The sequence below is a fragment of the Taudactylus pleione genome, unplaced genomic scaffold, assembly GCF_031769625.1.
Source record: "Taudactylus pleione unplaced genomic scaffold, aTauple2 ptg000027l, whole genome shotgun sequence".
In the NCBI taxonomy this organism is placed as follows: Eukaryota; Metazoa; Chordata; class Amphibia; order Anura; family Myobatrachidae; genus Taudactylus; species Taudactylus pleione.
In genome coordinates, this window is record NW_028284429.1 from 4,805,130 (window position 1) to 4,821,999 (window position 16,870).

Consider the following 16,870-nt stretch of genomic DNA (forward strand, 5'->3'; position numbering starts at 1 on the left):
ATCTGAGGGAAAAGAGCCTTCAAGTGCATCAGCCCAGCTCTCTATAGCTTTAGCCACCCATGCAATAGCCATGGTCGGACGGGCAACAGCTCCTGAAAGAGAGTATATCGATTTAAGGCAAGATTCAACCTTTCTATCTGTAGGGTCTTTCAAAGAGGATACTGTAGGGATAGGTAACGTATCGCTTTTAATTAAAGGCGTAACGTGAATCCACCGTAGGGGGAGTCTCCCATTTTGAACAGTGAGCCGCAGGAAATGGATAACAGGTCGTCAGACGTTCTTGGGGCTGAAACCTCTTACCAGGCTGTCACCATTTGTTCAGCTAATTAATCCGATAGAGGGAATTCTGCTGAAGCCACTTTCTGTCGTTTAAACAGTGGGTGCTTTGATTTAGGGGCTAGCTCGTCATCTTCTATTAGTAAGATGGCTCTAACAGCACGCGCCAAGGCAGGAATATAAATTTTAGACCGACTCTCGTCCTCCCCGAGGGGAGTCAGTGTTAGAGAGATCTGCATCTTCTGCCGCCTCAGATGACACTTCAGAATCTGAGAGCTGCGTGGACTGTGAGGATAACACAGGACGCTTAGAAGGCTTACTGGGTGGGGGCTTCTCACCTTGCAACATAGTTTGAAAGGCTGTAGAGGTAGCCACCAGAAATAGTGGAAATTACAGTCGGTACCTCTAGGTGGTCCGCAATAGTAGCCAGCACCTGAGAAAAGGAAGCCCAGTGGGGCTCTTGTGCACGAGCTGGGGGGGAAACTGATCGGCCGGAATACATACGAATTACTGCCGGACACAAGCCCGGCGGTTCAAATCCCGGCAGCGGCAGGCAGACACGGCTGAAAATCCCGATCATCCGCAGGTAAGTATGTTCTAACCGAACCCCCCTTAGGGGTGCCTAACCCTAACCCCCCCTTCCCCGCCGCCTAAACCCAAGTCCCCCGGGTGGGTGCCTAACCCTAAATCCCCCTGGGGGTGCCTAACCCTCCCTTCCCCTAGCATCGATCGGGATGCTGGGGGCCGGTCTCCCGGCGTCGGTAAAATGACAGGCATCTAGAATTAGTTGACCTCCCCATGCTCATTTTTAACCACCAGGACGCTGGATTCCCACTCCATCTGTACCCTGGTGGTCTAGTGGATCACTTTGGACAAAGCCTGTTTTTAGTGTCCCGAGACCGGAGGCATGACTGCCATCCGCAGGTCACTGCAACGATGACCCGCCTTACCCGTCCCCTTGCATCCTGGCTGCAGTCTGGGTCCGTCCACGGGGCCGGCTAGCATGGACCCCAGGATGCCCGCCAAAATCCCCAGCCGAAGCTTGCGGTGCCTGGAGGGGTGACAGAGCGGCAACGCATAATGGTGACCCGACTCCGGCCGGGCACCAACAAAACTGAGGTGCATCTGGCTTGGGGGTGGGACCAGTGCATCCTGAGAGCTGAAAGCTTTAACTGTGTGGTGCCTGGTCCTCAACCACCACCTACACCCCAAGGTCTCCCTGTGGAGCCCTATGGACCCTGAAGATATAGATAGAGATAGAGATATATATATATATATATATATATCTATCTATCTGAACCTACAAATATTACAGAGAACCTGTCAGTGTCTGGTAAGGGGTCTATTTACTAAACCTTGGATGGAGATAAAGAGGACCGAGAAAGTACCAACCAATTAGCTCCTGTCAAAATTTTCAAACACTGCCTGTAAAATGGCAGTTAGGAGCTAATTGGGTGGTACTTTATCTCTGTTCACTTTATCTACATCCAAGGCTAAGTAAATAGACCCCCTCCCTGACAAAGATGCTAAACAGCACAGAAACGCGTTGAGCCTTCCATTGAAACTACCTAAATATATTTTTCAAATATGCTCAGTGATCATATCCGACTGTGGCTATAAGTGGACAGACTGCACATCTCACGCAGCGAGTGATTATAGAACAGTGGATTTTGTACCAGCTGCATTACAACCGGCCTTTCATTCAGCGGCCGAGGACTGGTAAAAGCAGCGGCATCACACATTTCTACAAGCCGCTATCCATAGACCGCTAGCCAACCCGCTAAAACATTCGGCGGCAGCACACAGCATCTGCAGCAAGTACCGGAGCTTTGGAGCAGAGGGAAGGTACAAACAGACGGTGACCATTCAATATTATCGATCCGGTTACTAAGGACAACCACCGATGCTTTAATCTTCTTCACAACTATACCAAATCCACTGATGACGGTAATATTATCCAACACTAGAGCATAGACTTTGATATTGGAACTTTGTCTATTTAACTACAACATGACTTTTCCTGCATAAAGGTGCCCACACACTGGACGACTCGCAAAAGATGCGGTCGTCAACGATTTCCCTTGAACTCCCCGGCACTCCTGGACAGACGATATCTTGCTAACCTGTGCAGTGTGATTAAGGACCTATCGTGCGTCCTTGTGCATCGTTAAGGAGATTGCCAGATCTTACCTGCTGTAGGTAAGACCTGAAGATACAAAAAAAACGACCCGCGGGACAGCGCTTCAGATCATTATCGTTACTGGAAGCTGCACGATTTGCACGTTTTTCAACGATGTATCGTTCTGATGCGTCGTCATGCAAATCGTGCTTAAAATCATCCAGTGTGTGGGCACCTTAAGATTTATTTATTTAGACCAGCTATTGCAGAGTAAAATTAGTAACATTGTTACAAGATACTGCCAACTTATATTAACAAAGTTACCATTGTACAGCCATTGGCCAAATGTTTTGGTTTTCCCAAAGTTTGCTGCTTCAGTGTTTTTAGTCCTTTTTGTCAGATGTTACTATGGTATACTGAGGTAACATTACAGCATTACATAAGTGTCAGATGTTACTATGGTATACTGAGGTAACATTACAGCATGACATAAGTGTCAGATGTTACTATGGTATACTGAGGTAACATTACAGCATGACATAAGTGTCAGATGTTACTATGGTATACTGAGGTAACATTACAGCATTACATAAGTGTCAGATGTTACTAAGGTATACTGAGGTAACATTACAGCATTACATAAGTGTCAGATGTTACTATGGTATACTGAGGTACATTACAGCATGACATAAGTGTCAGATGTTACTATGGTATACTGAGGTAACATTACAGCATGACATAAGTGTCAGATGTTACTAAGGTATACTGAGGTAACATTACAGCATGACATAAGTGTCTGATGTTACTATGGGATACTGAGGTAACATTACAGCATGACATAAGTGTCAGATGTTACTATGGTATACTGAGGTAACATTACAGCATGACATAAGTGTCAGATGTTACTATGGTATACTGAGGTAACATTACAGCATGACATAAGTGTCAGATGTTACTATGGTATACTGAGGTAACATTACAGCATTACATAAGTGTCAGATGTTACTATGGTATACTGAGGTACATTACAGCATTACATAAGTGTCAGATGTTACTATGGTATACTGAGGTAACATTACAGCATTACATAAGTGTCAGATGTTACTATGGTATACTGAGGTAACATTACAGCATTACATAAGTGTCAGATGTTACTATGGTATACTGAGGTAACATTACAGCATTACATAAGTGTCAGATGTTACTATGGTATACTGAGGTAACATTACAGCATTACATAAGTGTCAGATGTTACTATGGTATACTGAGGTAACATTACAGCATTACATAAGTGTCAGATGTTACTATGGTATACTGAGGTAACATTACAGCATTACATAAGTGTCAGATGTTACTATGGTATACTGAGGTAACATTACAGCATTACATAAGTGTCAGATGTTACTATGGTATACTGAGGTAACATTACAGCATTTCATTAGTGTCAAAGTCTTTTTATTGACAATTACATTGTTTATGCAGAGAGACAATATTTGCAGTGAGGACCCTTCTTTTTCAAGACCTCTGCAATTCGCCCTGGCAGCTGTCAATCACCTTCTGGGCCACATACTGACTGATGGCCGCCCATTCTTACCTAATCAGTGCTTGGAGTTTGTCAGAATTTGTGGGTTTTTGTTTGTTGTCCATCCGCCTCTTGAGGATTGACTACAAGTTTTCAATGGGATTAAGGTCTGGGGAGTTTCCTGGCAATGGACCCAAAATTTTGATGTTTTCATCCCCGAGCCACTTGAGTTCACAGAGTTCAAGCAGCAGACAAATCTCAACATAAACTGTTCAGAGGAGACTGCGTGAATCAGGCCTTCATGGTCGTATTGCTGCGAAGAAGCCACTACTGAGGATGAACAACAATAGAATTATTTGGGCCAAGAAACACAAGTAATGGACATTAGACCAGTGGAAATCTGTACTTTGGTCTGACGAGTCCAAATTTGCGATTTTTAGTTCCAACCACCATGTCTTTGTGAGACACAGAGAAGGTGAGCGGATGGTTTCTGCATGTGTGGTTCCCACTGTGAAGCATGGAGGAGGTGTGATATGTGGGGGGTGCTTTGCTGGTGACACGGTTAGTGATTTATTCAAAATTCAAGGCACACTTGAATGGGATGGCATTCTGCATCGCCATGCCATCCCATCTGGTTTGCGCTTACTGGGACCATCAATTGTTTTTCAACAAGACAATGACCCCAAACACACCTCCAGGCTATGTAAGGGCTACGTGACCAAGAAGGAAAGTGATGGAGTGCTGTGTCAGATGACCTGGCTTCCACAATCACCCGACGTAAACCCAAGTGATCTGGTTTGGGATGAGTTGGACGGCAGAGTGAAGGAAAAGCAGCCAACAAGTGCTCAGCACCTCTGGGAGCTCCTTCAAAACTGTAGAAAAACCATCCAGGAGACACCTCATGGTGCTGACAGAGAGAATGCCAAGAGTGTGCCAAGCTGTCATCCAAGCAACAGGGGGCTACTCTGAGGAATCTAAAATATGAAACATTTTGATTTGTTCACTTTTTTTTGTTTACAACATAATTCCATATGTGTTCTTTCATAGTTTTAATGTCTTCAGTATTAATCTACTATGTTGAAAATAATTGAAATAAACAAAAAACATTAAATGGGGTATGTCCAAACTTGACTGGTACTGTGTATATATATAAAATTTGTTCTTTTCTATATAACACGGCAGTTTGATATGTGAAAACACTTCGGCAGCAGAATCATAGAAGGGGAAAAATGTTTTATTACCAGGACTTATGTACAGTAACCTCGGTACATTATGAAAAACTGAACAGCCGGTTAAAGTAAAATAAAAAATATGACAGGTTATTGTGGTGCCGTTTTCTTTGTTATAAATGAATGAATAAATAATAAGAGAACGTTTAAAAACAAAAAAAAAAAAAGTTTTGATTACAACAAAAGTAGATTAAGAAAACTACTTGGAGAAAACAAAATATATATATATAAAAAACTAAAACAAAAAAAAAACAAAAAAACATTTAGATGTAACCCATGCACCCGACACAAGCATGCAGACAATGGTCCTGGTGACAAAGACATATTTTGGCAATGACAAAAGAACCAAACCGGTTGTTGATGGGCTCAAAAAGTTAAAACTACAAATCCAAAATGCAGCTGAAAGCAGGTGTGCGTTCCTCAGTCTCATTATATGAAGGATGCCGACGACCGAACCACTCTTCAGAGAACAGAAATTCTTAGAACAAAAAAAACAGTTCTGACTTAAATCTGGAAACTGTGACAAACATGGAAGCAGCTCTGAATGATCCTGGGTGTGCGGCAGGTGTTTGAGGCCGCAGGACACCTGAATAGAAAACACTAGGTACATACAAACGTAGAAAGAACTCTTCATGTAAAGTCTGTGGCCGCTGGTGACGGAGGAGGCGACAAGCAGTCCAGTCTTATTGCAGTGATCACTGCAGGTCTGCTTTGTGTGTCCCATGCCAGTCTCCCCTCGCTCAGTAAACTCTCCCTCGACTGCGGTTCCCACGACCGCCCCAGCCTCTTCCTCTGCCGCCGCGGAATCCGCCTCTCTGCTCTGCAAGGCATAAACAGGAAGGGGATTGATTTTTAAAACAGATGCAAAAGTAATAAAAAAAACAAAACAACAATTTGTAGGATTTTACCCAAGTGATCTGACGTGTAGTCACCCCATTTTGCTACTGCTTTACAGTTATGGGCCCCAATATTAAAGGTGTTTTTTTTATTTGCCATAGTTGTAGGTTTATCAGGGCTGATTTCAGTCAAATCAGTTAATTTACATAAATACAGCGGCTGTCTCATGGAGGATCAGGAACTTCACAGGACCATCGTCATTGGTTCTGGCTCTAGACAAACACTGTCTGCCCAAAGGCAAACATCTTAATGTACAACAAAAAATAAATAAAACAGGGTGATAGCATACACTGACAGTCCTGCAAACATACAACTAAATAAGGGTAGTATCCTTTTAAAAGCATTTACACCTGATGTTCTGTATGAGTAGGCTTACCTTACTATCCCTTTATATCTAGGCTTACCCTACTATCCCTTTATATACAGGCTTACCCTACTATCCCTTTATATCTAGGCTTACCTTACTATCCCTTTATATACAGGCTTACCCTACTATCCCTTTATATCTAGGCTTAACCTACTATCCCTTTATATCTAGGCTTACCTTACTATCCCTTTATATCTAGGCTTACCATACTATCCCTTTATATCTATACTTACCTTACTATCCCTTTGTATATAGGCTTACCCTACTATCCCTTTATATCTAGGCTTACCATACTATCCCTTTATATATAGGCTTACCCTACTATCCCTTTATATCTAGGCTTACCCTACTATCCCTTTATATCTAGGCTTACCTTACTATCCCTTTATATCTAGGCTTACCCTACTATCCCTTTATATACAGGCTTACCCTACTATCCCTTTATATCTAGGCTTAACCTACTATCCCTTTATATCTAGGCTTACCTTACTATCCCTTTATATCTAGGCTTACCATACTATCCCTTTACATCTATACTTACCTTACTATCCCTTTGTATATAGGCTTACCATACTATCCCTTTATATCTAGGCTTACCATACTATCCCTTTATATATAGGCTTACCCTACTATTCCTTTAAACTGGGACACTCAAGAATTACACAGGTTCTGCGGCTGGCTGGCTTCAAGCCTGGATTTCACCTGGTTTTAATGAGCCGCAGAACCTGTGTAATCCATGTGTCCAGGTTCAAAGGGATGGTATGGTAAGCCTATGTATATAAAGGGATGGTACGGTAAGCCTATGTATATAAAGGGATGGTATGGTAAGCCTACGTATATAAAGGGATGGTATGGTAAGCCTACGTATATAAAGGGACGGTATGGTAAGCCTACGTATATAAAGGGACGGTATGGTAAGCCTACGTATATAAAGGGACGATATGGTAAGCCTACGTATATAAAGCCTATGTATGAGTCATAGAAACCAATTACACTGTAGTGGTGGTAATGTTAAACATAGGAGGACATTATATAAACATTTGTAGGTGATAATTTCCTAATATAGTATACTTTCTATGTAAGGCCAAATAATCAATCATAATACTTTCCCCAATTCAAAGTTTGTATCTCGGAAAGTTAAATATATTGTAGATATGATGTGTGGGGGACCCACCGTAAGAGAAGGGTCCCAGGCCTCCGCTGTATTTTCCACTGGGTGGATTGTAGATCTGCCTGGAGTCCCTTTTTGGTCCAGCTATAAGCTTTTTTGGAGGGGAACTAGATGAAGTGTCTTCACTTGATCTCTTTTGTCTGAAAGAAATAATTTCCACAGGTCAAACACATTGTAATTAGGCTTATTTATAAAAATAGCTTCACTCCAGCCAACTCCAGGCTGGGGGGCACAAGGGTGCGGGACGCTGAACTGGGGGGGGGGGGTGTACAAGGGTACAGCATACCCTGAGCCATCGTCACAAGGGTGCGGGACGCTGAACTGGGGGGGGGGTGTACAAGGGTACGGCATTCCCTGAGCCATCGTCACAAGGGTGCGGCACACTGAACGTTACAAAGTGGTCAGTGATGATGGTCTGGTACCTAATCCTAAACTTGCTCCTCGATTTTACAAAGATGTGTTGACCCCCGAGGTACACTGCCTTAGGGCTTGTTGTTCAGCATTGGCCACACCTGACCTATAACAGAACACAGGCTGGCACAGTTCAGGCACTAGTTACATGTCGCACTCACCCAACATCTGTTTTCTGGACTGGTTTCCAAGACAGCGACACCATACTTTTATATGATGGAGGATTGTGAAACAGATCCTAAAAAGACCAATAAAAACAACAGTTCTAGATTATATAAAAGCCATACAACAGCCCTGAAATCCAAGTATAAACAGCCATTACACAAATAACCAATACAGAAATACATTTGCAATAATGACATATCATAACCTACCCATAAGACCCTGTGCTATTTTCATTACTACTAGAACCTTTGCTAGAATTCTGTTTTTTTTTTCAGCCAACTACACAAAATAGCCCAAAGTCTATAGTAAATCCCAAACAGTTCTAGATGCATCAATACTTCTTGCTGTATTTATCTAGCAGCTTAAAATGTTCCCTATGGCCTGGAATGAATAATCTCTGCATAACGTCACTCATCCACAGGATCCCCCCATAGTCCGGTTAAGTATTAATCCGTTACACAACTAGATTAAACAAGAGAAAGTAAAATTGTAATGTGACAACCTATAACCTAACCAGCAGGTATCGTAGCGTTGTTGCTGCTGCATTAAATGCAATTGATGAAACTGGAGTTTTTCCCTCTGTAAATTGTTTCATTTGAGAGTCTGAACACTGGAAGTGTAAGTACATAACTGTCTGAGTAACTCCAAGCTTCATCAGGAAGGGTTTGGAGGTGTACACATACATTAAGAAGCACAAATCTAAGTTGTGATCAATTTTAGAGGCGCGGCTAAAAGCAATGGCAGGTATCTATTTGATACTACGACTGATTGCTGGAAACTATTATACACACACACACGTTACATATAACAGACGATGCCCCACCTTACTTCATACCATCCCTCCTAGAAAGATACACTTACCTTGATCAATACATTAATATTGTTAGTTATTTTCAAAGCTACCACTTTGATTTTGTTCTGAAAGGGAGAAAAGAAAAAGCTTAATTAAAAACAAAAGCATGGTGGTAGTTATCACAGGTAGGAGTTGAATTTGTTTTTTAAATACAAAAATGTAGATTAATAATAAACCCAGGTCACTAAGTCCTTGAGTAGAGAATATGAATTTTCATAGCCCAATAATATCTTATACAAAGTGTATTATAATCTGTGCTTTGGATTCAGCGACAAAGGGTCCAACACAAAGCTCCCCACCACCCCTTCTCCATACACCACAACATTAGGATGGCCATCAAGCGCTGTCGTTATATAAAGGATCCTCGCATGCAGTGTATGCAAACTAAAGGACAAGAGTATAAAATACATTGTTCTTTTGTTTGCATATACTGCATGCGAGGAGCCTTTATCCAAGGACAGAGCTTGGTGGCCATCCAATTATAACTTCTACTGCAAGTCCATCGGGGGACACTAACGCTAGGCCGACAGAGCCATGGCCGACAGGTTTATTGGAAGCAGGGAGTGGAACGGACAGCTGGCATGCATTCAAAGGTAGTTTCATGCCGATAGTCTGCCTGGCATAACACCAGCAGCTGCAGAGGTTCCACAGTGCCTGCATGTAGCAGCAGTAATAAAGTTCTCCTTCCGGAAATCCAACGTAAGAGAACGCATAGTGGCAGTAAGAGGTGCCCTTCATTCCCTTTATTAGAACACAGTGCGTGTTAAACCACCTGACAGCCACTGTTACAAAATAAATCCATATAAAAACAAACCGCAGATGTGGCTGCTACTGAGCTCTTTGAATAGACTCACTCCTAGCTAGGACATGTATAGGGGGAGGAGCTCAGATTTCTGTTCCCGCAGGCACCTCTCCGCCCCACGGTATCCGTCTCTCCCTAAGGATGCGCGACTAAAGCACCATTTAAAAGCTTATTTACAAATGGAGCAAACAGTACAATATAACGAGCTACAATGGGTATGGGTGTGCTTTCATTACATACGTTTAAGAATACAGAGAACTACTTGATAATTTCTGAAACAAATGCTGGGTACACACTGACAGATAGTCAGGTGCATAAATATTGGGACATTGACAGAATTTTCAGATTTTGGCCTTTATTCACCACCACAATGGCTTTGAAATGAAACAAACAAGATGTGCTTTACCTGCAGACTTTCAGATTTAATTTGAGGGTAATTACATCAAAATCAGGTGAACGGTGTAGGAATTACAACGGTTTCTATATGTGCCTCCCACTTTTTAAGGGGCCAAAAGTAATGGGACAAACTAAACAATATTAAATCTAACTTTCACTTTTTAATACTTTGTTGCAAATCCTTTGCAGGCAATTACAGCCTGAAGTCTGGAACGCATAGACATCACCAGACGCTGTGTTTCATCCCTGGTGATGCTCTGCCAGGCCTCTACTGCAAATGTCTTCAGTTCCTGCTTGTTCTTGGGGCATTTTCCCTTCAGTTTTGTGTTCATCAAGTGAAACGCATGCTCAATCGGATTCAGGTCAGGGGATTGACTTGGCCATTACATAACATTCCACTTTTTAGCCTTAAACTCCTCTTTGGTTGCTTTTGCAGTAAGCTTCGGGTCATTGTCCATCTGCACTGTGAAGCGCCGTCCACTGAGTTCTGAAGCATTTGACTGAATATGAGCATATAATATTAATCGAAACACTTCAGAATTCATTCTGCTGCTTTTGTCAGCAGTCACATCATCAATAAATACAAGGGAACCAGTTCCATTGGCAGCCATACATGCCCACGCCATGACACTACCACCACCATGCTTCACTGATGAGGTGGTATGTTTTGGATCATGAGCAGTTCCTTTCCTTCTCTTCCCATCACTCTGGTACAAGTTGATCTTTGTCTCATCTGTCCATAGGATGTTGTTGCAGAACTGTAATGGCTTTTTTAGATGTTGTTTGGCAAACTCTAATCTGGTCTTCCTATTTCTGAGGCTCACCAATGGTTTTCATCTTGTGGTGAACCCTCTATATTCACTCTTGTGAAGTCTTCTCTTGATGGTTGACTGACACATAGACACCTACCTCCTGGAGAGTGTTCTTGATTTGGCCAACTGTTGTGAAGGGGTTTTTCTTCACCAGGGAAATAATTCTTCTGTCATCCACCACAGTTGTTTTCCGTGGTCTTCCGGGTCTTTTGGTGTTGCTGAGCTCTCCGGTGCGTTCTTTCTTTTTAAGAATGTTCCAAACAGTTGATTTGGCCACACCTAATATTTTTGCTATCTCTCTGATGGGTTTGTTTTGATTTGTCAGCCTAATGATGGCTTGCTTCACTGATAGTGACAGCTCTTTGGATCTCATATTGAGAGTCGACAGCAACTGATTCCAAATGCAAATGTCACACCTAGAATCAACTCCAGACCTTTTACCTGCTTAATTGATAATGAAATAACGAGGGAATAGCCCACAACTGTCCATGAAATAGCTTTTGAGTTGATAGTCCCATTACTTTTGGCCCCTTAAAAAGTGGGAGGCACATATAGAAACCGTTGTAATTCCTACACCGTTCACCTGATTTGGATGTAATTACCCTCAAATTAAATGTGAAAGTCTGCAGTTAAAGCACATCTTGTTTGTTTCATTTCAAAGCCATTGTGGTGGTGAATAGAGGCCAAAATATGAAAATTCTGTCAATGTCCGAATATTTATGCACCTGACTGTATATTGGCTTATCAACTGATCTGCTGCACGTCGGCCGTGTGCACCAGCGATATGTCTGAACGGCGTCGTTCAGACATATCGCATTAGCTGCGCTGCACAGCCGATGGACAGACATGTCTGCAGACCATCCGTACACACACAGCGGCAGTCGCGGGGAGGGGGACGGTATCCGCCCCTCGGCACCCGCTGCAGCATGCAGATGATGGTTGTTCAGTGTGTATGAACGACCACCATCTGCAGATATATCGCTTAGGTCTGTACCCACCTTAAGGGAAACCTAGAGTACAGAAATCAACTCCAAACTGTAGGGTCCAACACAGAGCTCTAATCCAACGCTTCTTGCTAATCAGATGCAATATCCTATATAGGCTGAGATTACTGGTATTCGAGCCATTAAACATTTACAGGTCACATTACAGAGTCTGTAGCCGGCACAGCATCCTGGGTTTACCTCTTCAGTTTTGAGCGAGTCCCCAGATTTCCCCTGCAGGGCCAGGCGAAGCTGCCTAATGTACACCTGAAGTCCTCTGGCAAAGTACTGTAACCTGCAGGACATGGGTATTACAGGTTATGCATGAAATCTTCCGTCTTACAGTAACGCTCACAGAAGAGCCCACACATTGCAGCAATGTAAGGGACTGTCCTGCTGGACTCCTGCAGCTCCCACGTTTGCCTCACCTGATTTTGAAGTCTTTCAGCTTCTCAGCATTCACTTTACCGATGAGAAAATCCGGCAATTTCCTGCCAAGCTGGTGGAAGCTGAAGAGTAAACATTCGACGTAGCTAAACTGTAGCTTGGGTTCCTCGCTGGTGGAGTTCTCGCCGTTCTCTACTTCCTCGGGTGGAAGCGGCATGTATTCCTGCAGCACAGAAAGATTACAGAGACACCTTCTGAGGACAAAGGAACTTGCTTACATTAGCAATGGACTTACCAGCTAGCATGATTAGGAGACACACAACCATACCAGCTCCAGTAACCAACTATATTGAGGCAGAGACCCAAAAAACATTGTCTTCAGTGAACTTTGAAGATTAGTAATTTCGGGAACTCTGATCCGCAAACTTTATTCATGTGGGACATTAGCTGAGCATATGTAGACAAACCTATCCAGTAACACATCTGCACTACCAGTCAAAAGTTTAATTTCTCATTTTGTATTGAAATTTAGAAGTTTAATGTCTCAGTGGTCTATTTACTAAGCAGTGTTAGGAGACAGAGTGAAAAGTGATAAGAAAGTGATAAGGTGCCAGCCAATCAGCTCCCAACTGTCATCTCACAAGCTGTGTTTTAAAAATGGAGCCGATTGGCTGGCACCTTATCACCTTCTTATCACTTTTCACTCTGTCTCCTAACACTGCTTAGTATATAGACCCCTCAATGTGCTATGAAATTAAAGCACAGAATGAAAACCAGTTGGAGAAGGGGGGAAATTTTTTTTTTTTAACAAAAATGTTATCTAAATATTTGGGTCGAAAAAGCAACCTTTTACAGACTTAACCGTGTAACATGAAAAGGAGAGTTTTGCTATTAAAAGCATTATCCTTTTAAACTTTGGGATTAAACGTGAAGGGAAGCCTTGGGGCTTACAAGACGCCAATTGCTGTAGTCACTGAGCATCCTTTCACCTACTCCACAGTATACCCTGCACAAGGAACCAAAGTTCTCCAATTTTCATTTATCAGTCCACAAGATCCTCTTCCTGTCCTCAGTCACTGGCGGAGCCTCATGGTCCAGGTAACCCCTTTGTCATTGTTACAGAACAGCTGTACGTTCTTAGCTAATTACTGAAAAACGCCTCTGAAGCCTAGGCCATTCTTTTTTTTAACCTCTAACAGTTTACCACCCCCACTTGTCAGCATTTGAACTACTTAAAATTCAATAAAAACTGGAAAATTGGGGGTTTTCTAAAACGTCTGACCGATAATATACAATGTTTATTATATATTCCAAGTGTATTTAATATGTGTAATATAGCTGCATACAGTTGCCTGACAAACTTTCCATATTTAGTGTACATACCAGTAACTTGTCGAAAAGTTTGTTCAAGTTAGATTCTAGCAAGTCCATGTCACCGCAATATGAGCTCATCTCAGCCAACAGCTTCAATACCTGAAAGACAGCATTCCACGGTCACATCCCAGGCCCAGCAGCTCCCTGACACTTCACAATATAACATATAAAGCAGGTCCCCTGTGTACATAACCTTCATTACTTTATAAACACACACAAAAGAGAACAGCAATTCATGTCCACCTCCCCCCCAAAAGATACTTACCTCCAACTGGACATCAATACCCTCAGCTGGACTGGTCAGGGAGCTCAGATTTGGAAGAACGTGCTCACAAAAATAGGTCACAAATTTAGTGGAGTGGACGTTTTTCTGCAAACCAAGAGCAAAACAGCATTGAGGTCACCGTATTAGTGACAGGAGCAATATCTGGGTCTATACTGAACCCACATATTCTGGGTTTTGAGAGGACACAATGTACTGACACTTACTGAGAAGAGGGGAACTGCCTGACGCATGCACTGGAGCAGGCGGTCCACAGAGTCTGGGTCTGCGGGGTTCAGCGTTTGTTGCAGTCCTGCTTGCTCAGACACCAGGTCCACCAGCTGCTGTCTGCCGCTGACTGTCTGCAAGGTCTTCAGGGAAGACAAGATCTTCATAAACAGGACAAACTCCTCTCCGGTTACGTCATATAGAACCTGAGAAATACAAAAAAGTAAACTGATCCCCAGAAACTATAAAATAGTGATTTATATGGGTAATTATTAAAATATGAAAACTGGTCATAAGCCAATAGTTTTATATTATACTGTATATAACCCAGCCCTGACATGGCAGCTGCAATGACTACAACTCTGCCTGGAAGATGTGGGTACTGCCTGGCGAGGGAGTACACAGCTATTACATACATCTACAATTTATTTGTAGCCCAGAGCTCTTAAGTCCATGTATTTGCTACTGTCTATAGATTACCTTCTTGGATTCGGAAAATATTAAGTCCTCCACCTCCTTCGTCATGACATCCTCAGGAAGCGTTTTCAGCTTGGCAGAGAGGAATTTAATGGCTCTCTCGCGGACTATATCTTCTCCTTGAAGGATCTGGCTGAACAAGCCTCCTAAGGTGCCTGCGCAAAACGGAAGAGTCATCACAGGTTTACACCGCAGCTATCAAGATACAACCCATTCATACACTAGCGGAGACTGATTGAGGAAAATAAACGACTGACCACCGATTGGCAGAGTGGCGTAGAGGCGAGGAGACAGAACGCAATAATGTTTTTAGTTTAACAATTGGGGCAGAATCTAAATTGGGGGCAAAAAAAAAAAAAGAAAATAACTGTGCAGAACCCTGGCTTGTTCAGTCGCATTTTACAACTGCGCCCCTCCCCTGCAGTGCAACATAGTGATGCCAAGGGGTAATTATTGTTTGCATTTGTACACAGCTTAATTATTATGATCCTTACACTGCAATACAGGTGCACGTTACAGTATAATGTTTATTGTATCTATCTATATCCCATCTTCATCTCGGCACACTTACCTTTAGCGTCCATTTTGAATATGCTCAGCAAAGCATTGTTCACCAAGTTGAATTCAGCAGAGTCATCTAAATGGAAAGATAATGAACAGACAATCACAGCGGAGCCGTGAGCACACAGCAAGGCAGATAGTAAATAAGATGTACCTGAAATGCAATGTCCTGAGAACTCTTACATAAACACATGCTGGATTGCTATTTACACAAAGTCTCCCCTCCACAGCAGTTCAGGCATAGTCCACACTATATAGGCAACACCAATCAGTGGGTAGTAATATAATGACCATTTATAATCTAGGACCCTTACTCAAGGTCACTTATTGACAGGGTTGCACAAAATTGGATTTTATTTTATTTATTTTTTTTAAATCAAAAATGGATTTGATTTAAATAGGATTTTTGATATGAATTTTTTTTTTTTTTTAAATAAACGTTTAAAAAATGTAAAAAGGTTTAACAGAAAAAAAAAAAAAAAAAACCATTTAAAACCAATAAATCCTATTTAAATCAAATAAATTATTTTTTAATTTTTTTTTTAAATCAAATTTTATGCTACCCTGCTTATTGCAGAGGGTAAAAGCCATTGAGGCTAGCCAGTTCTTTCCCACATGTGTAATCCAATGTACAAGACAAAAAACAGACGGGGTGACAGATTCCATGGGGGACACTGGAACATTGGGGTATACCAAGTGGTGTGAGGAATAAGGGTGCTTTTACTCAGGGCTGCTCTACCTCTGTACCCAGATAGGCTGACTCCAGTTTTCTCTAAGAAACCCCCAACTGTCTACCACGGAATCAGACAAAAGGATTTTAAAGTACAACAATGCCATTTTCCTTTTCATCCATGGGGGTCACTAACACTAGGGAGATACCCTGCCCCCAAGAACGAGATCACTCCTCTGCAGTGCGCTGCACACAATGCCCAAGGTTCCCAGACGCCGATCTGTCACACCTAGAGAACTTTGTGTACATGGAAGTGGTGGTGCTCTGCTTAGCTGCTCAGAAGTTGCACCATGCCGCACTACCCAAGCAGTACCTGCAGACCAGGCCCTCACATTTTCAGGAATAGGCTTGCCTGCCGCAGGTGACCAGCATAATTCAACAGGCATTCGTCAGGCCAGCTCTGTTTTTGGGAGTCACATTGGATAAAGTGCACATCCGTTGGACAAAATAACCTTGGGCGGGAAAGACTGAGCCCTAGAACAGCCCTGTCCTTATGTAATACAAGGATAAATGACCAGGCAGGTGAGAGAAGCCAGGAGTGTCAGGGCAGGTGCCCTGTGGACCCTATGGACTTCGAAGAAAGTTAACCAAGGCAAGTTTTCTTCTTCAGGGTCCATAGGGCTCTAAAGGGAGACATTGGGGATGTCCCAAAGCAGTTGTTCAAGGGCAGGAATGCTCCTGAGCTGACAGGAGAACCCTAAGTCCGAAGGTAGCATTCTGAAAGGTAAATGTATCAAAGTCATAAAACCTAAGAAAGGGGTGGACAGAAGACCAGGTGGCCGCCTTGCATAGCTGTTCAGCTGAGGCGCCAAGCCGGGCTGCCCACAAGGGACCCACAGAGCGAGTAG

At 42.7% G+C, this 16,870-nt stretch overlaps 1 protein-coding gene across 1 annotated transcript in view; it reads right to left on the bottom strand.

Annotated features, from left to right (window-relative positions):
- Window positions 1-5,135: 5,135 nt before the first annotated feature.
- Window positions 5,136-16,870, bottom strand: part of API5 (apoptosis inhibitor 5) — a 29,123-nt gene continuing 17,388 nt past the window's right edge. Inside the window, exons 4-14 of the mRNA XM_088451816.1 lie at window positions 15,303-15,368; window positions 14,735-14,886; window positions 14,254-14,460; window positions 14,030-14,134; window positions 13,774-13,863; window positions 12,432-12,613; window positions 12,205-12,298; window positions 9,019-9,075; window positions 8,154-8,230; window positions 7,585-7,721; window positions 5,136-5,966 (exon numbers count right to left, since the gene is read on the bottom strand). Coding sequence (XP_088307942.1) covers window positions 5,887-5,966; window positions 7,585-7,721; window positions 8,154-8,230; window positions 9,019-9,075; window positions 12,205-12,298; window positions 12,432-12,613; window positions 13,774-13,863; window positions 14,030-14,134; window positions 14,254-14,460; window positions 14,735-14,886; window positions 15,303-15,368 — 1,247 coding nt within the window. The 3' untranslated portion in view covers window positions 5,136-5,886. The remainder of the gene's footprint in view (window positions 5,967-7,584; window positions 7,722-8,153; window positions 8,231-9,018; window positions 9,076-12,204; window positions 12,299-12,431; window positions 12,614-13,773; window positions 13,864-14,029; window positions 14,135-14,253; window positions 14,461-14,734; window positions 14,887-15,302; window positions 15,369-16,870) is intronic.